This window comes from Myotis lucifugus, unplaced genomic scaffold (assembly GCF_000147115.1).
Source record: "Myotis lucifugus unplaced genomic scaffold, Myoluc2.0 scaffold_427, whole genome shotgun sequence".
Taxonomy (NCBI): domain Eukaryota; kingdom Metazoa; phylum Chordata; class Mammalia; order Chiroptera; family Vespertilionidae; genus Myotis; species Myotis lucifugus.
Window position 1 is genome coordinate 244,902 of NW_005871475.1, and position 23,576 is coordinate 268,477.

General features: G+C 40.3%; 1 protein-coding gene across 1 annotated transcript in view; it reads left to right on the plus strand.

Annotated features, from left to right (window-relative positions):
- The window catches only part of CNTNAP5 (contactin associated protein like 5), a 661,914-nt gene that overhangs the window by 172,118 nt on the left and 466,220 nt on the right, over positions 1-23,576 (plus strand). Inside the window, exon 5 of the mRNA XM_023744097.1 lies at positions 22,667-22,870. Within this exon, the coding sequence (XP_023599865.1) occupies positions 22,667-22,870 (204 nt within the window). The remainder of the gene's footprint in view (positions 1-22,666; positions 22,871-23,576) is intronic.

The window sequence follows — 23,576 nt, forward strand, 5'->3', positions numbered from 1 at the left end:
TACTGTTTCTATCTATAGGTAATAAAAATTATGAGCTTATTAGAATTTTCCTTATACATGGGTTTCTCTAATCCCTCATACTTTTTCTTCTTGAATAATTGAAATTATGCATAATTATAATTCCTAAATTGAAGGTTTTTAGATCCTCACAAACCTATTCTGGTATATTCTGTATTTAAACCTCCAGAAGTAAAGCATGTCCCATTTTTCCTAAGTATTTATGTTTTAAACCCTTTCTCTGAGTGCTGTTTTCCTTTATAAATGCCAGAACGGCTGTCCTACTTCCTGCGGTTCCCGCTGCCGTCATGCCGCCAGAGCCATCTTTTTGCCCTGGTCACAATGAATTGGGAGCAGCAGCTTCCTTTGTGAGTATTCAGATATAAGCAATTGGACAAATGGTCTGCTCTTAAAAAAGATGACTCTTCCAGCAAACACTCTTGACGTCTTTGAGCCCCTGTCTCCTCATCTCCAAATGACAGAGGTGATTGCGTCAAGGACTGCTATGCCACTTTAGTTGTGATGAACAAAGCATAGAGCAGAGTGTCTAACAAGCAGCCTGTCTTAGTGAGAGCTAGTACCAATGTGAGTGCATGTCTGTGTTGCCACTGCCTGCTGCTTTGGGAGCGACATGAACCATGTCCTCTCCCAGGCAAGGGCCCTCTCTCAGGTGCAGCTCTCTGTCTGTGGCTATTTTAACTTCTGCTTTATAGGTTCCAGGAGCTCAGATCTCTGCCACCTCCAGGTTCTCTCTCTATGCCCAAGAGTAAAATCAAATGTGATCTCCTACTACATTTTACAAAGATAAAAGGTCTCCTGTTATGATTACTACTGCTAAATAATTCCATGGAGTAAATAACTCCATAGTAAACCAGGAAAATAATTTTAACATCCTTAAAAATAATTATTATGAACCAGTTATAAGATATTCTGGCTGTATATCAAGTTAATTTTGGCTATGAGATATATTCCATGTACAGATATTTGACAGCTAAAATTGCTACGGAATATTCCCATAAGAAGTATTGCGTATGTCCTTCAGTATCATTTCCCTCTAGTGTTACCTCTGTCTAATGGGATATATGGTTGTTAAGTTTTGCATTTGTGTTTTCTTCCTCTGGTCAATTGATCAGTCTTTGGCCAAACATGTTCATGCTGGTGAACCAAGTAAATGAAGGACATGGTTGTGCTATATCACCAAGTTGGTGACATAAAGATGAACACTTAAAGGTGTCAATATAGAATTGTGTGAAATATTTCATCTTTTGTAGAGAAGACTAAAGAAAAACAGATGAGGAAATGAGGGAAATCATCCTGAGTTGTGATTAATGGCAACTCTTTTCTTGGAGACAGAGCCAGTATCTTTCCTCTTGATGGCAACTTTCCCATCATTAAATGAGCAATTGCATTAGAAATGCCACCACCACCATCATCAATATATCTTCCCCTACTGTCATTCTATCTGTACTCTGTGATACAACACACTCCCAAACTCATAATAGTCTTTTAAGTTAGGGATTAGTAAATTGAATGTACTATAGAAGAGGAAACTGACATTTATAAGGGTGAAGTGACTTACACATAAATTAACTAATTTGCATCCTGAGGCAAATCTTTCTTCTGAGCTCTAAAAATATGTTTTCATTTGCCTAATTGATATCCCAGGTTGGTTATGTCATAAATACCTTCAATTTGGTATGTCCTTTAGGGAACTCCTAATCAACTTGTACCCTCCAACCACACTCAGTATCTTCTTCTTGTGGTATTTATTTAATTTTATTGCTTAATAACATTTATGTCCAAGTTTTATAATTGTTCTTAATCTGAATTTAATAGGAAACATTTCCAAGGTCTTTTTTTCCTTCTCATTTAAATTATTGGGGTGACACTAATTAACAAAATTATAGAGGTTTCAGGTGCACAATTCTACACCACATCATCTGTGCGATCCTCACCCCAAGCCAAGCCCCTGCCCATCACCATGTATCCTCCTTCATCTTCTTCTCCCTCTCACCACCCACCTCCCCTGGCAATCACTACACTATTGTCCATGTCTGTGAGTTTTTCCCTTTTTAAATGTTTTGTTCAATTCCTCCACCCTCCCACTCCACCCAGTCAGCTGTCAGTCTCTTCTTTCTATCTATGAGTCTGTCTTTATTTTGCTTGTCAGTTCATTTTGTTCATTAGAATCCAAATATAAGTGAAATTATGTGATACTTGTCTTTCTCTGACTGGCTTATTTCTCTTAGCATAAACACTACCAGTTGCACAAACTTGACATGAGAATCTTTCTTGAAATTTTTTCTTTCCCTTACTTCACACAGTAAATCAATTACCAAGTACTATTGCTGTTACTTCCATGAAGCATCAAAAACTCATGTCCATTGTTTTCATCTTCACAGTTCCCAGCCTAGTTCAGATACATCTTCTATCACCTGAAAGTTGCACCTCAGCAATCGCGTTCACTCTTCTTTCAGTCTGTTATCTCTGCTGCAGCCAGCAGTGCCATCATTAAATCCAGAGCTGAGCCCCTTCCTGCTGAAAACCTTACAATGGCTCTGCCTTTTGATAGCTCTGCCCGCCCTTAGGAGCAAAACTAAAGTCCTGTGCATGATGAACAGACTCTGTAGGATATATACATATGGAGGGGAGGGGGGAGATGGAGAGGGAGAGGGAGAGAGAGAGAGAGAGATAGAGAGAAAGAAAGAGAGAGAGAGGTTAGAGAAATGATAGATGTATTGATAGACAGATAGATACACTATAGACAGATAGTGATTTACATGTGTATTTCATTGTGCACTACCTGTCTCACTCTAATTTTTGAGCTCCATAAGGGCAAAGACCACACCAACCAAGATTCCCAGTTCTCAGCTCAGTGAAAGTCCTGTTTTCATTGATAACAATTAAATTTATTGAATGTACAAGTTTCCCAAAATGGAATGCCCAGTAGCTTTCTGAGGCAGGACTTGAACCCAGTTCGGTATTGTTTCTATAGTCTTGGGCCTTCCACCATGTGTCTGAAAGCATACGGGGGGCATTTTATTAAAGGGAAACATTATATTCAACCTTCCAATGCCCATCTTATTATTTTATTCACAAGACTAAGGAGCAGTCTGCAGTTCCTCAGCATATGTAGCTAGTGTGTCCGGGGACGAAGTTGAACTGTTGACTAGGCCAGGATTCCTGGGCTCCCACATCTCTACTTTGCTATTCCATGCCTGTGCTCTCCAGTCTAACTCTGAATGAGATCACCAGCAATATGTCCTTACTATCTACTCTGGCCATAGTCCAACTAAGTCATAATCACTGTGTAAGGGCCCCAGCTTAAGTATTTTTTGTTGTTGTTCCTAAGTGATTGTAACATGGAGCCAGAATTTAAAACTATTTTCTCAAAGTGCTCATCTAACTCTGAGAGTCCATTCTTAGTCTAAATTGTGATGTTTATGTTTGTGATAGCTAATCTTAATTTAAGAATTTTCAGGGAAACATTAACTCACTTTTAAAGGCCATATACAGTGATATTAAACACATAGGATATACAATCAAACCACAGGTATGCAAACCGATTTTATCACCTAATAGTTGTGTAGTCTTCGACAATCTTGAATCCACTGTAGACATAGATTTTTTTGTTTTTCCTATATAAAAACAGGTAATAATAGTGCTCATTTTATATATGCAAATTGCTTGAAATAGTTATTAGCATGTGATGATAAGTATTCAAAGTATTAGGTATGGCTATCATTATCTTAATTTCATATATAAGGTAGTCACCTAACTTCTCCCTGTTTTTATTTTCTTTCTCCTTCAGGACCCTATGCCCCTGTACCTCAAAGCAAGTAGGTAAACTTCGTTACACACAGATGCAAAGAGTTCTGACACCTGCAAGAGCCCATCTGGAGGCTTAGGTTATCTGGGCTCCCGTCTGGGGTTTCTGTTTGAATTCTTTAAATGATGAAAAGCTAAATAATTTTAAAGCATTATAAATTCTGGTAAGATTTAATGATCTGTCAGGCTTCCCAATTTCATCATTAAAAAATGCAGACATCAGGTTATACCTCAGGTTGCCTTCTTTAAAACAAACAAACAAACAACAACAAAAAAAACCCCACACAACAACAAAAAGCACCTTTCTCCTATTGGGTTAATTATTCCAAATAGTGCCACCCAAAATGCATCAACCTCTGAGCTGAAGTCCTTTTCTTCCCCCAGAGAAATCTCTTTGCCATCCCAGTCTCAGCCGCCCTCGTTGTGGTTGTTCTCATCCTCTGTGGCCACTCCCCACGCATGGTGGAGGCCGTGAAGTTGTAGCTTCGTCTTTGGCTTGCTAAGGCCCTGTGGCCACATTACAGGAACCTCAAGAGGCCAAGTTTTCAAGCACTGGAGAGGGGGAGGCTAGATGACAGCCATCAGACCTGGGCTTGGAGAAACTAATGTAGCTTTGAATTCTATTCAAGGTATCATAGCATTTTATAACCGGAAAACAGCCAAGGCCTTTCATGGTCATTACCCCATTTTATTGATGAGGAAATTGAGGCCTAGGGATATTTTCAAATTGAGTTAGTCTAAGAAGAAATCTGCCTACTCTTCTTTCTCTTACCTCCTATAGAAATATCTAAAATATATTTTCTAATGGGAGACAAATATACATATGTATGTGCAATAAAAACACATTAAGTAAAAACCAGGTCTTGGTTAATTGAGGATCTGAATATATTTCCCATGATCAACATCTCTCAGTACCCCCTTTCTAGACTTTGGAGATACAGCACTGAATAAGAGGAGCCCTGCTCTTTGGGAACTCAAAGGCTGTTGTAGTGCGGAAAGCAGACATCAATTCTTTTAGTGGAGGTGGAGGGAACCCCATCCCGTGAGGCTTGCACAGGAGGGAGATCTACAGCTAACACTTTTCATGATGGACTAATGTTTGTGATTTTTCTGACTATATGGTTTTGCTTCCCTTGAACCTATGCTAATGGTGGCAATTTTAACAGAAATCTTAAAAGGGAAAATGACCAAATGTAACACTGGTTTTCCACACAGTGTCAGGCCTTGCCTCCTGCAGCTTGTTTTATGTTTACTCTGTTGAAATGGTCACCTGGGTAATTTACTGTTACTCCTCCCACTGGCCTCCTGTACAAAGTTCAGAAGACTGTGCCCAGGTAGAATAATTAACAAAGAATGTTCAATTTCCCCAAATACAAAACCATGGCAAGTTTTTTTTTTCCAAAAAATAAATAACTAGTCTTGGGAAGGGAGATTGCAGTTCTCTTCTCCACTTTTGACACAGCTCTTTAAATGTCTCCTTGTGCAAACACCCTTTAGGGAGGAATTGTATGTTGTGGCGGAAGACCACAGATGGTCCTCTGAAGCAGGAAGCAGCTCACCGCTCTTTTATGCTATTTTCACAGCGGCTGGCCGCTCAGTGTCGGCCTATGTCTTGAAGATTCTTTCTGTGAACTGGTGAATAGATTGTGAAACCTTATCCCCTTCATGAAAGCTTTTGTTAGCCTGTCTGCACCCTAGTGGGGGTGACCTGCCATGGTTCAAGCTGCACTTTCCACTGGGGATGATCAGTTTGCTTGCTGTCGTCTAAGCCCATGCTGTTGTTCCAGTTTAATTATCTAGGGCTCTTTGCGTAGTTAATGTTACTGTGCCTGAGTCCCTGAATGGAGTGACCTGCATCTCAATCAGCTTTGTATCTCATAGCACAGCACAGTGACCGAAAGGTATACAGAATATGCCAATATGTGTCAGTGAATTTAGGAATAAACAAAGCATTTCTACTGCTTTGGAAGTTCCATTAAATGAATGAATGATTTTGGCATAATCTTTGTGATTAGTGAACAGCCCAGTTGAACTAGAAATTGGAAGTGTACTCAGAGATGCCTACAAGTCTGAGGTATGTGCAGGCAGGTCTCACTCTAAGAGCTAAAATACTATGCTGAAGTTAGGATTGGAATTTGGAATTTTGTCTTTTTAATGCTATGACTGTTTTTCTGTGTTGTCTCCTTGACACCTGTCCTGTTTTTGCCTGCTGTCATGCATAGCAATGTGAGAAATTCTATAGGAAAATCTATTCTTAGGAGTTGGCACAGTTAGCTTTAGGAATTTACCTACTTGTCATAGTTTATCTGAGGTTATCATGAACCTCTGATGAGGCCTGGAAAAGTCTCAGAATTGGTGGAGGATCTGTGCAAATTTGAATTGATGGTGGGAATCTGTGTGGTTTGTGGATTGCTAACCAAAGACTTGGAGTATTCAGAGTAAGTGTGTGGTCTGAGTAATCATCATGTTTTTTGTATGGTTGTTAGGAGAGTAGCTTCCACTGTGATTGTATTGAAAACCTCGCTGACTTTGAATAGCTGAAGGTTCTGAGTGAGAGGAATTGTCTCCAGGGAATTGAGTTTCTCCCATCCACACCGAGCTGGGCTTTCCAGACCTTGAGGACTCCAATCCAGCCAGAGCCCTGCTCAGCTCACCTGGGATTCCAGGTGAGAATCTTTTATTCAGTGGAGCTTTTTTTCCACTGGTTTGTTGACAAGCTACTAACTTCCATCAAATGTGACAGACTATGCCCCCAGAACTCTGTCCCTCTCAGAAAACAGGCTATGACAGCCAGGTTAGCAATTATGGGCTCAGTGGAAGTCAGCCAGCATGGGTGTTTTTCAGCACTCTGGGATGCAGGGGGCATGTTTCAGTACTCCTGGGTGGATGAGGGGGCATGCCTTAGTACTCCTGGGTGGATGAGGGGGCATGTCTCAGTACTCCTGCATGGATGAGGGGGTGGGTCTCAGTACTCCTGGTTGGATGAGGGGACATGTCTCAGTACTCCTGGGTGGATGAGGGGGCATGCCTTAGTACTCTTGGGTGGATGAGGGGGCATGCCTTAGTACTCCTGGGTGGATGAGGGGGCATGTCTCAGTACTCCTGCATGGATGAGGGGGTGGGTCTCAGTACTCTTGGATGGATGAGGGGGCGTGTCTCAGTACTCCTGGATGGATGAGGGGACATGTCTTAGTACTCCTGAGTGGATGCAGGGGGGGTTCTCAGTACTCCTGGTTGGATGAGGGGGAATGTCTCAGTACTCCTGGTTGGATGAGGGGGCATGTCTCAGTACTCCTGGGTGGATGAGGGGACATGTCTCAGTACTCCTGGTTGGATGAGGGGGCATGTCTCAGTACTGTGGGATGCATCGTGGTGGGTGCCTCATTTATCCTACCTGAAGGGAGAGTATTGTGAGCTGTGGGAACTGCCTTTCTCCTGAGGACTTCCAGGTCCACAGCTGGCCTGTCTTTTATGCTTTAGAAAAGTCTGCCAATGTATGGCCACCTTAACAAGCCACCAATTGAATTGAATTGAGTTTACAATAATGAGATTCTAACAATTAATGTTTAAAAGGGGAGAAATTGTCTACTCTGGGAAGTAAATGCCTAAGAGCTGGGTCCTGGGTGTCATTGCTGACGAGTTAAGGAGCTCTGATGTGTGGTCAGCTTGCATCAATGGCAGGAATGGAAAAATACAGCAAAACACCCCAAGGGTCATATTAGGACTTTACACCTTGTCAAGGGGCAAAGAAACTGGAACTGGGTAATTCCACTGAGAAGGGTGGGCTAAGGAGCCAGGAGAGGAATGGGAGCTGATCAAAAAAGTGGCTCAGATAAACTTGCTACAATCCAGAGAGTCTTTCTAAAATCCAAGCCTGACCCTGTGCTTTCCCTACTTCACATACTTCCATAATTATTTCTCTATTGTCTTCAAGGTCACATTGAAGCTCACATTATTTTATTTGTAAATGACCCTCCATCATGAAACACTTCACCCTGCCCCCAACCCTAGACTCCCTCTGCCCCGGGGGACCCTGTGCTTGGGCACAGAGTTCTCTGACTTCGGTAACCATCAGGATCACCTGAAGGTACAAAGCAGACTTTCCTATCCCATAGGTCGGCCACGAGGTCCCAAATCCTGTCCTCCTAAAAGCTCCCTGGAGATGCCAAGTGCACAGGGGCAGAAAGCACACTTCTGGGGCCACTGCTGTAGCAGGTCTGGATCCTGGGGACTGAGGTTGGCCTGTGCTGTCCTGCTGGCAGGAACAGTGGCTCTGCCTCCTGCTGGCCTGCAGTCTCAGGCACCACATCTCCACCTCAGCCCTTGGGCAGGGACGCCACTAAGTTTATCAAGGTCGACCTGTGCTGACTGGGCTCTGCCATGTTGAGCAGCTTTAGTAAAGGTTCACATGCAAAAATGTCTGAGTGATGAGAGACCACAAATGTCAGTGAGGATGGGGAATCGAGCTTAGTGGAGAAAGTGAGGGCAGGAAGGATATTTCACATCTCCCACAGGAGCCCCTCACATGTGCGGTGGTTTCCATGTCCTTCCGGGAAGGAGCCACTTTTCTGAGTGGATGTCGTCTCTGAAGAGCGGAAACCGCAAATTCACATGAACTTTCAATAAAACGGAAACTTCCTGTTCAACATTACCTTCCTTTAGCCCTTTGAGTGCCAACCAATATCCTAGGAACTGTGCTCAATATCCTAGGAACTGTGCTAAAATTGCCAAGGCATTTTTGCTGATTTTACAGCAGTTTAGGAAAAAATTATGAATCGCAAGTATATGAAGTTACATATTCAAAAACTTAAGGAAACCTTTACTACATTGACATATTTAGCAATATCATCATCACTAATAAAAGCAGACCTAGAACTGGACGCCATTTCGAAGCTTTGATAATGCTCCCGGCACTTTTGGTGAAAGACAGGAGGAGCACGATCACCACTCAAGGGGTTAAAATTGGCATGTCCTTTCCTACACACACACACACACACACACACACACACACACACACACACACACACCTACACATGCACACTCTCCAGCACATATCTGCTTCTCACTGCATGAAGCCAGGGACAGTCTCACTATACAGAAGATATAATTCTTACCAATCCCCCCCTTTTTTATGATGCAGCAGGTATGACTCATTTTCATGTGTATATCTTTGGGCAAGTACGTGGTCATTCTGTGCTTTGTCTTCCCCTTTGCATAAATTGGGAAAACATGAACATTGAAAAGCTGTTACGAATATTAGATTAGGCAAATATACTAATGAGTTCCTTTTCTGTAGAAAATGAATTACTAAATTAAGAGTGAGAAATCTCTATGAGTTGCTAAGGAGAATAAAGAAGGTCTATTTACTTTTCTGTTATTTTCATTGTACCCTTAGGACCACATTCTGAGGTGATCATACAACTCCCCATCTCCCAATAGGAGCCTATTTCTACTCCTTATATACCTTCCAACAGTCTTAGTTTTTTGTTTGTTTGTTTGTTTGTTTTTGTATTGTTAAAGAGAATCTTCTTTCAAGATGTGTGAGTTGATGTCATAATAAAATCCCATGCCCCAAATTAAGTACCAAACCAGAGGATCAGGACAAATGTTTCTAATAATATCTAATGTGAAAACCAGCATAAAATAGGATTTCTTAAAGAGCAACATTTTTATAAATATGGATCTTTATTGTTATCATTTCAAATCTGTTTTATCCAAGTGAAGTTGGGAATGCTGACTACTTTACCTTGCTCCAGTGCCTGGGAGGAATATTAAGTATTCAGCTGGGGAAACCTTTCATTTTTCTTAAAAAGTTATTTTTTTACCCTCTGTTTTTCCATTTGTGAAACAGCTGATGCACTTTGTGTGTGACATAATGCGTATTGCAAAGGTCCAGGGTGTTTGCTGAGTCCTCTTAGATTGGCCAAGTTTCTGTCATTAGTTGTTGGTGGTCCCAGAGGGCAGCTCTTCTCTTTGCCAGGCTGATTCTCTGCTCTCCAAAGGGCCCTCTCACCTCTATACTCAGGAGCATGCATGACCAATGCAGGTGTCACCCCCCTAGTGGCTGAGTGTATGCCCCAGGGAAATGAGCCCTTAGTGCAGTGGTTCTCAACCTTGGCTGCATGTTAGAATCACCTGGGAATCTTTTTAAAATCCTGATCTCTGGGCCTCATTCTACGGAAATTCTGTTTCTTTGTTATGGGGTGGGGCCACAACATTAGTAACAAAGAAACAGAATTTCCGGAGGATGAGGCTCAGAAATCAGGATTTTAAAAAGATTCCCAGGTGATTCTAATGTGCAGCCAAGGTTGGGAACCACTGGCTTACAGAGTCCAGGCAGGTGATGCTTCAGGAAGTCAAGGGCAATCAGCATCATCACGCTGGGGCCTGCATAGCTCACTGGGTTACTGAGCCTTTTCACAGGTGTTTCTCAACAGATCAATGCTCTGACTCAATGAGCTGGTTAATACACATCTGACCCTGCCCCCAGGGGACGCACTGCCATGCTGCAGAGAAGGCCTGAAAACAGATCAGGGAACAGCCATGTATCAGATTCCAGTTGGGAGGTGACTTCTGAAGGAAGTAGTAGGACACTTAGAAGGAGACCAGCTAACTAACTACTGAGAGGAAGCTGTTTAAGAAAGGAACAAGCTGAACTGAGCATCAGAGTGTCAGAGAGAGGGGGTCAGCACTTGGAAAGTGCCCAGCACACACAGAGTGGGGCTAAGCCAGATGCCTTAGGTTCTTAGCTCTGCTACTGGCTAACTATGTACTTCTTCATTCTTTGTGCCATAGTTTCCTCATTTGTAAAACAGAAATAATAGCAGTCTGTTCCTCATGGGATCTTATTTAGGTTAAATAAGTTCATACACAAAAGCATTTAGAGCACTACAGGGTTCAGGGTGTACACTTTGTAGATGTTACCCTCCCCCCGCTCCCCCACATAGGGCATTCAATAACACAAACACATGAGTACAATGTGCTCAGAGGGGAATCAGGGTCCGTGAGACAGTAGCAGATGAGGTGGGAAAGGAGTTCAGTGCTAGGTACTGCTGGGTTTTAGAGATCTGACTTAGTTTTAATGCAAGGGGAGTTCACTGAAAGGCTTCAGCAAAGGTTATGTGTGATGTAACTTGTTTTATGGAAATGTTAGAATGGGACAGGGGCAGGTGATGAAAGTTGAACCAGAGAGGATAGTTAGGAGGTTATTTAAGAACTAGAGGCCCGGTGCACAAAATGTGTGCATGGGGTAGGGAGTGTCCCTCAGTCAGGTCTGCACCCTCTCCAATCTGGGACCCCTCGGGGGATGTCCAACTGCCTAAACCGGCAGTCCAATATCCCTCTCACAATCCAGGACCGCTGGCTCCTAACTTCTCGCCCGCCTGCCTGCCTGATTGCCCCTAACCGCTTCTGCCTTCCAGCCTGATTGCCCCCAACTGCCCTCCCTTACTGGCCTGTTTGCCCCCAACTGCCTCCTGTGCCACGACCCGCCTCCTCCTCCAGGACCAGCCTCCTCTGTGCAAGGTGGTGAAGATGCCGGGACCGGCCTCCTCCATGCTGTGTGGAGCTGCGGGACCCCCAGGCCTCACTGCATGGAGTGGCCTCCGGGCCCTGCCTTCACTGTGCATGCAGCCATCTTGTGGTGGCCATCTTATGGAGGCCATCTTATGGAGGCCACCTTGTGATGACATCGAACGCAAGGGCCACCTGGGCTTTTATTAATATAGATATGGAAGGTGATGATGAGGGCTTGAATGCATGCCTGCTCAGTGTGACATGAAGGATATGAACCCCACACTCTAACAGAATTTCTTCATACCATGTTCTTTATATTGTCCATATGACATGCTCCAAGCCTTGGTCACTGCAGAAATTCTTTGGATTAATGATGAAATGAGAGAATGCAATGCTCTTGAGTGACTAGTCATCCCCAGGTGTGAGATTTATGTAATTCTCACAATGACTTTGTGGGTAGCTTTCTCTTGGCTCTATTTTACAGATAGGAACACTGAATCTCAGAGAAGTTGAGAAGGTTGCCTTGCCCTAACCAGTTTGGCTCAGTAGATAGAGTGTTGGCCTGTGGACTGAAGAATCCCAGGTTCGATTCTAGTCAAGGGCATGTACCCTGGTTGTAGGAACATCCACAGTAGGGGTGTGGAGGAGGCAGCTGATCAATGTTTTTCTCTCATTGATGTTTCTAACTCTCTATCCCTCTCCCTTCCTCTCTGCAAAAAATCAATAAAATATATTAAAAAAAAAAAGGTTGCCTCAAGTTTACCTGCCAGTCGGTAGCAAAAACAGAATTGAAACCCAGGTCTGTTGGACTTCAACAATATTTTCTTTTGTTCCTGTTATATCAATTGGCTAAGTTTTCTTAAGATCCCATAGCAAAATAGAGATGTTTTCTTAGTGATAACCTATGTCATCTAATTTATGTCATTAATTTTGTCACTAGATTAGCTAGACATTTGAGGAGATGGAATTAGATGATGAATTCTGTGGCAAATTGGGAGAGTTATTAGAATAGAGAACTCAGAAGTCTGAGACACACAGCACAGTGTGTCTTTTTTAAAAAATTACATTTATTGTTGAAATGTAATCACAGCTGTCCCCTTTGTTTTTATTTTCCCATTAACCCCTTGCATCCTGCCCCCGTCCTTCCCAGGCTTTCACCACATTATTGTCTGTGTCCATGGGTTATGCATATATGTATGTAAGGTTCCTATTGAATCTCTCCCCTTCCACCCACCCACCCTCTCCCACCTTTCCTCTGAAATTCATCGTGCATTTGTTTCATGCTTTTATGTCTCTGGATATATTTTGTTCATCAATTTATTTTGTTCATTAGATTTCATATTTGATTGAGATCATGTGATACTTATCTTGCTCTGACTGGCTTATTTTCCTTAGCATAATACTCTCCAGGTCCATCCATACTGTTGCAAATACAGTGGGGCCTTGACTTACGAGTGTCCCGACTAACGAGTTTTTCGAGATATGAGCCGTCTCTCGGCTGATTTTTTGCTTTGAGTTGTGAGCTAAAATTCGGGTTATGAGCCAGCTTCAGATACCCCACCGCTAGTTGGCACAGCGAACTTCACAGTGAACGCCACAACATCAGCCAAGCATCACGTGTCTCACTCGTTCACTTTATGATTTGACATACGAGTAATTTGAGTTACGAGCCCAATCACGGAACAAATTAAACTCATAAGTCAAGGCCCCACTATAGTAAGAGTTTCTTCTCTTTTACAGCCCCGTAGTATTCCACTGTGTAAATGCACCACAGCTTTTTTATCCCCTCATCTGCTGATGGGCACTTGGGCTGTTTCCAAATCTTAGCTATTGAAAATTGTGCTGCTATGAACATAGGGGTGAATATATTCTTTCTGATTGGTGTTTCTGGTTTCTTATGGTATATTCCTAGAAGTGGGATCACTAGGTCAAATGGCAGTTCCATATTTAATTTTTTTAGGAAACTCCATACTGTTTTCCATAATGGCTACACCAGTCTGCATTCCCACCAGCAGTGTACTAGGGTTCTCTTTTCTCTAGATCCTCACCAACACGTTTCCTTTGTTGATTTATTGATGTTAGCCATTCTGACAGGTGTGAGGTGATACCTCACTGTCATTTTAATTTGCATCTCTCAGATGATTAGTGACTTTAAGCATTTTATTTATGTCTTTTGGCCCTCTGTATTTCCACTTTATAGAAGTGTCTATTTAGATCCTTTCCCTATTTTTTCATTGTATACTTTGTCTTCCTTTTGTTAAGTTATATGAGTTCCTTGTATATTTTGTAAATTAACCCCTTATTGGATGTATCATTGGCAAATATGTTCTTCCTCGCAGTGGGCTCTCTTTTCATTTTGTTGCTGGTTTCTTTTACTTGCAGAAGCTTTTTATTTTTATATAGTCCCATTTTAAGAAAAAAAAATTCTCCTTAGTTTCCTTTGCCAAAGGAGATGTATCAGTGAACAAATTGATATGAGAGATGTCTCATATTTTGCTGCCTATAAATAGTTTTAAGATTTTTATCGTTTCATAACTTACATTTTAGTCTTTTATCTATTTTGAGTTTATTCTTGTATATGGTGTAAGTTGGTGGTCTAGTTACATTTTTTTTGCATGTACCTTTCCAATTATCCCAATGCCATTTATTGAAATACTGTCCTTACTCCATAGTATGCTCTTGCCTCTTTGTCAAACATTAAATGAGAATAATAGCTTGGGTCAATTTCTGGGTTCTCTGTTCTGTTCCCTTGATCTATCTGCCTGTTTTTGTGCCATTACCAGGCTGTTTTGAGTACAGTGGCTTTGCAGTATTACTTGATATCTGGTTTTGTGATTTCTCCAACTTTGTTCTTCTTTTTCGAAATTGCTGGAGCTATTCGGGGTCTTTTTTGCTTCTGTATAAATATTTGGAGTGTTTGTTCTGGATCTGGGAAATATGCTGTTGGTGTATTAATAGGAATTTCATTGTGCCAGGGCTGACAAGCAGACCCTGAGCAATGGATAAATGATTACTCTGACACACATTTCTGTGAAAGAGAGGGCTAAGGGACTCCCTGGCTAGAGAAACCAAACAGTCCCATTCTCCTGCCTCCTCAGTCTTTTAATTTAACAACAACTTGAACTAAAAATAACTATTCGATACTATCAGTAGAGCAAGCATCCTGGAGAAGACATATGTGTCTGCAGTGTCCTCTAAGCAAGGACATCTAAAGACTAAGCATAAAGATTCCAGTAAACACCCAGGGGCTTGCATGTTCACAGACTTCTTTGGAAAGATCAAGATAAGGGCTGTTGCCTTCAGCCAACTCCCCCAGCAAGTTCTGACCTTTCAGAGTTTCCTCCTTACAGATTTTCCAACCAAATCCCATTCTTTCCTGCAGCATTGAATCTATAGATTGCTCTGAGTAGTAGGGACATTTTAATGATGTTGATTCTACCATCCATGAACATGGTGTATTCTTCCACTTGTTTATATCTTCCTCTATCTCTTTTTTTTTTAATGATCCTGTAGTTTCCTGAGTACAGGTCTTTTGCCTTCTTGGTTAAGTTTATTTCTAAGTATCTTAATTTTTTTGTTGTTGCAATGATAAATAGGATTTTTTTTTCTTTAGATACTCTTCTTGAGAGTCCATTATTGATGTTTAAAAAATACCATCAAATTCTGGGTGTTAATTTTGTATCCTGTATGTTGCTGAATTTATTTATTAAATCTAGTAGTTTTTTCATAAAATCTTTAGGGTTTTCTATGTACAATATCACGTCACCTGTGAATCATGACAGTTTTACTTCCTCCTTTCCAATGTGTTAGCCTTTTATTTTTTTCTTCTTGTCTAATTACTGTGACTAGGACTTCCATTACTATGTTGAATAAGAGTGGTGACAGCAGACATCCCTGTCTTGTTCCTTTCTTTAGGGGAAATGGTTTCAGTTTTTGCCCATTGAGTATTAGCTATAGATTTGTCACATATGATCCCTCTATTCGCATTTTGCTGACATTTTTTTTTTATCCAAAAGGGGTATTGGATTTTGTCAGACACTTTTTCTGCATCAGTTAATATAACCATGAGATTTTTGTCTTCCAACTTATTTATGTAATGTTTATTTGTTTACCACATTTATTAATTTGCAAATAGTGTACCAGATTTGCATCCCTGGAATAAATCCCACTTGATCATGGTGTATGATCATTTTTATATGTTACTGGATTCTATTTGCTATATTTTGTTGAAGATTTTAGCATCTATGTTCTTCAGGGTTATTTGCCTGTAATTCTTTTTCTTTGTAGTGTCTTTATCTGGTTTTGCAATCAGGCTAATGTTAGTCTCATAAAAAGAGCTTGGAAGTGTTTTTCTCTCTGATTTTTATTTTTAATAGTTTGAGGAGCATAGGTGTTAGTTATTAGAATGTTTGGTAAAACTCCCATTGTGAAGCCATTTGGACAAGGGCTTTTGCTTCCTTAGAGATTTTTGATCACTGCTTCAATTTCATCAGTATTTATTGGCCTATTCAGATTTGCTGATTCTTCCTGATGGAGTTTTAGAAGATCGTATTTTTCTAAGAATATGTATATTTCATCTATTATTGTCCAGCTTGTTGCAATATAGTTGTGCATAGTATTTTTTAATGATCCTTTGTATTTCTGTGTGGTCAGTTATTACTTAACCTCTTTACTTTCTAATGTTTTTTTGATCCTCTCTATTTCTTTTTTTAATATATTTTATTGATTTTTTACAGAGAGGAAGGGAGAGGGATAGAGAGTTAGAAACATCGATGAGAGAGAAACATCGATCAGCTGCCTCCTGCACATCCCCTACCGGGGACATGCCCGCAACCCAGGTACATGCCCTTGACCGGAATCGAACCTGGGACCTTTCAGTCCGCAGGCCGACGCTCTATCCACTGAGCCAAACCGGTTTCAGCTCTCTCTATTTCTTGATGAGTCTAAGCAGGGGTTCATCAATCTGGTTTATCTTTTCCAAGAACCAGCTCTTGGTTTTATTGATCTTTTGTAATTCTTTTGCCTCTATGTCATTAATTTCCACTCCAATCTTTATTATTTCCTTCCTTCTACTTACTCTGGCCTTTTCTTCTTTTCCTTCTTCTAATTCTTTAAGTTGTAGGATTAGATAGTTTATTAGAAGTTTTTCTTGTTTGTTGAGGTAGGCTTATAATGCTATCAAATTCTCTCTTAGGGTCATCTCAAGTTCATTGTGTCCCATAAACTTTGGATTGTTGTGTGTACATTTTTCTTTGTTTTCAGAAAGTTTTTAATTTCTTCCTTGTTCTCTTTGGAAACCCATTCATTATTTAATAACATGCTATTTAGCCTCCATGTGTTTGAATGTTTTTGAGTGTTTTTATTATAGTTGATTTATAATTTAATGCCATTTTGATAAGAGAAAATGCTTGATACTATTTTTGATCTTCTTGAACTTGTATAGACTTAGTTTATGTCTTAACATGTCATCTATCTTTGAAAATTTTCCAACATACACTTGAGGAGAATCTGTATCCTGTATCTTTGGGGTAAAATGTTCTGTAAATGCCCATTAATTCCATCTGATCTAGGGTGTCATTTAGAATACTGTTTCCTTGTTGATTTTTTTTTAATCTAGAAGATCTATCCAGCAATGTCAGTGGGGGTGTTAAAATCCCTACTATAATTGTATTGCCATCCATTTCTCCCTTAAAATCCTCCAGAGATTGTTTTTTATATATACTAGAAGCCCAGTGCACAAAATTGTGCAGGTAGGGTCCCTAGGGCCTAGCCTCCTGCAATCAGGGCCATCTTCTGCCCATTCCCCAGTTCCCAGGCTGAACACTGCCCCCGCCACCAGGCTGTCAGGCTGTTGGGATCACTAGCTCATCCCTGTTTGCTTGGGGGCTCAGGCCTGCAGGAAAGCAGGTGCCAGGCGACTTCACCTTCATGCGCATGCACCAGGCCAGCAACTGATGGAACGCGCTGCCCGCTTGGGGCTGCTGCCGCCACTGCCGTCACCACTGCTGCCGCTGTCACTGCTGCTGAGGCTTTAGGCACTGACATTCATCCCACTCACCAGTCCCCAGTCCTGCCCTGCCCTGCTTGAGGGCCGGGAAGGGGGAGGGACTGAGAGATGCTCAATGCAACTCATGTCGTTTGGTTGTCATGGACACTGGCCTTTTATATATAGAGATTTGGATGCTCCTTTTTGGGTGCATATATGTTAACCAGAGTAATATCCTCTGGTTAACATATATGTTTGTATGGATCCCTTTAGTATTATGAAGTAGTCTTCATTATCTCTTATAATGGCCTTCAATTTGAAGTCTTTTTTGTCAGATATGAGCATTGCTACCCCAGCTTTTTTTTTTTCATTTCCATTTGCCTGGAAAAAAATTTTTCATCCCTACATTTTCATTCTGTGTGAGTCTTTTGTTCTGAGGTGGGTCTCTTGTAGACAGCATATATATGGGTCATGTTTTCTTATTCATTCAGTCACCCTATGTCTTTTGATTGGAGCATTTAATCCATTTACACTTAAGGTTATTATTGATAGGTACTTATTTGTTGCCATTCTTATTCTTTATGCTGTGTTCTTCTCTTTCTCTCTATTTCTTCTTCTTACAAAAGTCCCTTAGCATTTCTTGTAATGAACTCTTTAGTCTTCTTTTGTCTGCCAAGCTCTTTATTTCACTTTTGATTTCCAATGATAACCTTGCTGGATAGAGTAGTATTGTGTGTAGTCCCTTGGTTTTCATTAGTTAGTATACTTCATTTAACGCCCTCTGGTCTGAAGTGTTTCTGTTGAGAAATCAGCTGACAGTCTAATGGGAGCTCCCTTGTAGACAACTTTCTATCTCTCCCTTGCAGACTTTAAGATTCTTTCTTTGTCTTTAATGTTTGCTATTAAATGTGGGCCCTTTGGGGTTCATCTTGGTAGGGACTCTCGGTGTTTCCAGAACTTCAGTGACATTTTCCTTCACCAGGTTAGGGAAATTTTCTGCCATTATTTCTTCAAACAGGTTCTCTATTCCTTTCTCAGATTCTTCTTTTTCTGGTACCCCTATGATGTGAATGTAGTTACATTTCATGTTGTCCCAAAGCTTTCTTAGTCTCTCCTCCTTCTTTTTATTTTATTTTTTCCAGTTGCTGCTCTGCTTGGGTGTTTTTTTCTACTTTTTTCTCACTTGCTAATTCAGTCCTCAGCTTCTTGTAGTCGACTTTGAAACCCTCCATTGTGTTATTTCAGCTGTGTCATACCTCATTTCCAATTGACTCCTATGTATTGTTTCAAAGTCTATTTTCATGTTGCTGTAGCTCTCATTAAGTCCCTTATAATTATCATTAAGTTGCTTGTGGTTCTCACTAAATTGTTTGAGTACCCTTATTAACATTATATCTGACAAAGTGCTTTCCTCCTTTTAATTTAGTTCTTTTTCTGGTGATTCCTCCTTTTCTTTCATTTGAGGATTGTTTCTTTGTCTCCCCATTTTTGCTGACCCTTTGTATTTGTTTCTATGTATTAGATCAAACTGCCATGCCTCCCAGAATTTGTGAGGTGGTCTTATGTAGTAGGTGTTTTGTGGGATCCAGTGGTGCAATCTCTTTATATATATATATATATATATATATATATATATATATATATATATAATTGACTTTTTACAGAGAGGAAGGGAGAGGTATAGAGAGTTAGAAACATCGATGAGAGAGAAACATCAACCAGCTGCCTCCTGCACACCTTCTACTGGGGAATTGCCCGCAACCAAGGTACATGCCCTTGATCGGAATCGAACCTGGGACCTTTCAGTCTGCAGGCGGACGCTCTATCACTGAGCAAAACTGGTTTGGCAAGTGATGCAATCTCTTACATATCCTGAGCAGGGTGACCTAGGAAAGCCCCTTGCTTGGTTTATTTGGATTTTCCTGTTGTAGTTGGGTCTTGAATATAATTCTCCCATTGGAGGATGGATAATCTCCTCTCAGGCTGGCTGACTATGTGGCTCACTCCCAACCACATTGTGTGAGCTGTTGTGGAGGTGCACTGTCAGAAACTGTCCTCCTTAATAACCTCCTAGACAGGGGTGGGCAAACTTTTTGACACGAGGGCCACAATGGGTTCTTAAACTGGACCGGAGGGCCGGAACAAAAACATGGATGGAGTGTTTGTGTGAACTAATATAAATTCAAAGTAAACATCATTACATAAAAGGGTACAGTCTTTTTTTTTTTTTTTTTTTTTTTTTTTAGTTTTATTCATTTCAAAAGGGCCGGATCCGGCCCGCGGGCCGTAGTTTGCCCACGGCTGTAACTAGAAGCTACAAGTGATCCATGGTTTGCGTCTGTCTCCACAGGACTTGGCTGCAAGCAGGAGGGGCCAATCTGTCCTCTAAAGTGGGTTTGTTAGCAGCTTGGGGCCCAGGGCTGTGGCAGCAAACCTCCCCTGGCTCCCTGGGCTCCAACTATGCCACAGGTGTGCCTTTTAAGTAGCAACAAATTCTGTGTCTATTCATGGAGGCACTTGTCCCACTTCATAGGCAGTGTTTGAATGTTGTGTTCCCACAGCACTGGTGCTCCTCTCTATTGTATAACAGGACAGGTCAGCATCACTGTCCACACATTGCATGTCCTGTCCACTACAGCTCCTAAGGACCTCGTTCCAGACCCAGAGTCTGGTGCAGCGGAAGAAGGGAAGCAATCAGAAGAAAGCATTCAGACACAATGCACAGATGAGGAATTTCAATTACAGTTTTAAAAGCTAAAATGTGGTGGAATAGAAAAGTTGAGGCTAACTGGACATTCCCTGGGCAGTAAACCATTGAATGAAAAAAAAATTAGAGTCATGAGGAGGTAGAGTGTCTGCCACTAAAATGGACTGGATAGGAACTCAATCCCTCTAGTTATACCAATCACTTTAATACTCCTTCTATAGTTAATTTAACACAAATGATGTGTCAGACACAATAGCATCAATTTATACATACTATCACTTTATATGTATTTTCACATTAATTCTCACAATAGTCTTCTCTGAAGAATATACATTTCCCCACTTTATAAAATCAAGTCTTTGAGAGGTTGCATTTCCCAAGGTGACCCAGCTAACAAGCCATGGCTACTGCATTTGGGGCAGATACAGGCCACTGCTGGGGCGGTGTGGGGAGGGTCTGAAAGAACTGGGGTTTTATAAAAATCTCTCTATATGTGGACAATTTATTTTTAGGGTCTGAACAGTCACCAGCAAACTTTTGGTTAAAAACACTTTACTCCTGAGGAATAAGTTATAAATTTGTATTTTAAAACTGATTACAATAAAGTATGATTTATGTTTATTTTCATTTCAGAACTTCAGTTTTACAAACAGTATTTTTAGGTTATTGGTCAAAAAAATTTCTTAATGTATCATTGTGTATACTCAAGCTGTGAATTATAATTTCTTGGTAAATAATAAAAAATGAGTATTTTTTGAGTAGCTTATTTCAAATATGACTAAACCCACCCCCACCAAATACCCATTCACCATCATTTCATCCGCATAAAATAGTATATAATGAATCTGTTTAAAATTATAATTAGCCTTATTTTTCTACTATAAAAGTAATAAAATTTATTATGAAGTTTTTATAATAAAAATAAAATATAATGTAAAAATAATTTTAATAACACCTCCCAAATTGAGTTCCTACTAAATTTTTTTTAAAGACTTATTTTTAAAGCAGTTTTAGATTCACACCAAAATTTAGAGTTTTTTATATCCCACTGTCCCCAAACATGCATGGCATCACCTATTATCAGCACCCCCTCAACAGAAATACTGCATTTATTACAGCTGCTGAACTTAAATGGATACATCATAATTACTCAAAATCTACAGTGTGCTTTACTACTCACACGTGGTGTTGTGCATTCTGTGGTTTTGTATAAATATAATGACATGTATCCATCATTATGGTATAATGCAGAATATTTTCACTGCCCTAAAAATCATCTGTGTTTTGCCTCTTTATACTTCCTCCACAATCTGTGGCAAACACTGATCTTTTTACTATCCTCTATGTTTGCCTTTCTCAGAATGCCATATAGTTGAAATCTCACAGTGTGTAACCTTTTCAGATTAGCTTCTTTCACTTTGTAATATACACTTAATTTTCTTCCAGATCTTCTTATAGCTTAGTAGTTCATTTCTTTTCAGCAGTAAATAGTATTCTATTGTCTGGATATATCACAGTTTATTGATTCACCTACTGAAGAACATCTTGGTTGCTTCCAAATTTTGAAAATTATAAATAAAGCTGCTTTAAACATTTACATGCAGATTTTTGTGTATTCATAGTTTTTTTAACTCCTTTTGATAAATACCAAGGAATGTGATTGTTGGATAAGATGGTAAGAGTATATTTAGATTTATAAAAAACTGCCAACCTGTTATTCCATATCCCCACTATCATTTGGTATTGTCAGTGCTTCAGAGTTAAGTCATTCTGGTAGGTGTGCAGTGATATCTCTTGTTGATCTAATTTGTATTTCCCTGATGACATATGATATGGAGCATCTTTTCATATCCTTATTTGCTATCCGTATATATTCCTTAATGAGGTGAAAATCCCTATTAACTTTTTGGCATACACTTTTTAGATATGTTTACACACACCCATTATATAAGTGTATCTAGACCTCCTTTTTTTCAGCAATCATAAATAAACATTCTTGTATATAAAGACTAAAATTATAACTATCACCTGCAGAAGACAGAGCCAGGCATGGTAAGGATACATTATATTTTCCCTGTTTCCAAATAGCAGTCTTCCTTACTGCATATTCTTTTCTACCAAAACCAGATAAAAATCTCAGAATCCTTCCCAACACAGGGTTCTTAGACTACAGTACTATTTGGTCAGAGTTGAATAATAGACTATATTTTCACCTCTAACGTTGAGCCTGAGAGAAGGGGATCAAGCAGCTCTGATTATCAAGCAAAGTAACAAGGAAGACAAATCAGGAGGTATTATTGCAAAGCAGCATCTGACACAGCAGATCCTGATCTAGGTACTTGTGGTATTCTCATCCTGTTCCCTCAACAAAACTGACATATCACTAATGAGAGGTTTTGCTTCTAGACTGATGATCAGTTTATTTTAACTCAGTGTGTGGTGGTTGCCTATTCATGAATTATTCCCCTGAGTCTAATTAGGGTGGGTCTAGTCTATATTCTTTCCCTTCAAACAACAGGTCTTTCCAGATGTCGAAACATGCCTATAAAATGGACAACAACTAAGCTGGGAAACAGAACTGGCAGTTAAGAGGATATGCATTGATTTTTCTCCTTCTCTCTCTTTGTGCCCAGAATCCGATGTTGCTGACTTTGATGGCAGGAGCTCCCTGCTGTACAGGTTCAATCAGAAGCTGCTGAGCACCCTCAAAGACGTCATCTCTCTGAAGTTCAAGAGCATCCAAGGGGATGGGGTCCTGTTCCACGGAGAAGGGCAGCGTGGAGACTGTATCACGCTGGAGCTCCAGAAAGGGAGGCTCGCCCTGCGCCTCAACTTGGGTAAGGCCAGGCTTTGCCCCTGTGCAGGTCAGCCTGTGGGAAACTCCCTGGGTAGCAGATCACAGTCCTTGTCCTCCTAGATTATCAGGTGGAAGTCCTTGGAGCACGATCCATGTTTGAGAAGAAAAATACCACATCTCAAAATGGTTAAGCCATAGATAGCATTATTTACATCAGATAATATTGGTATGTAAGAAGAGATACAAGCTAAGTGCTGGGGTTCATATTGCTTGATTATTTATTTACTAGTGGCCTGGTGCACAGATTCATGAACATTGAAGGGAAACTAATTATAAGAAATAATAACATAATATAATAACAACAAATACATGATATAAAAACAACAAAAACATGATATAAAAACAATGACTAATAAATTGATTAAACTTATTCTAATATCTCCTTGTATGCCACTTTCAGAGTGCTTGACTAATTTCTCTTGTGATGAAGCATTTACAACTTTAACTTTAACATCACATGATCTTCAAACTCAAGAGAAAGCAACACATAACTGAACATGTCTAAAAACAGGTTCAGGTAGGAATATTCCTACTTTGTCTAGATTGGTGCCAGTGAGAGATTTATATGTTTCCCACATGTTCAAGTCAAAGTTTATTTTTAAATTGCCAGTGCGTGTCATATGTACTGGCCAGTAGGTTGGTCGGATGGAGGGTTGGTTACTCAGGCCTTTTACATATATATATAT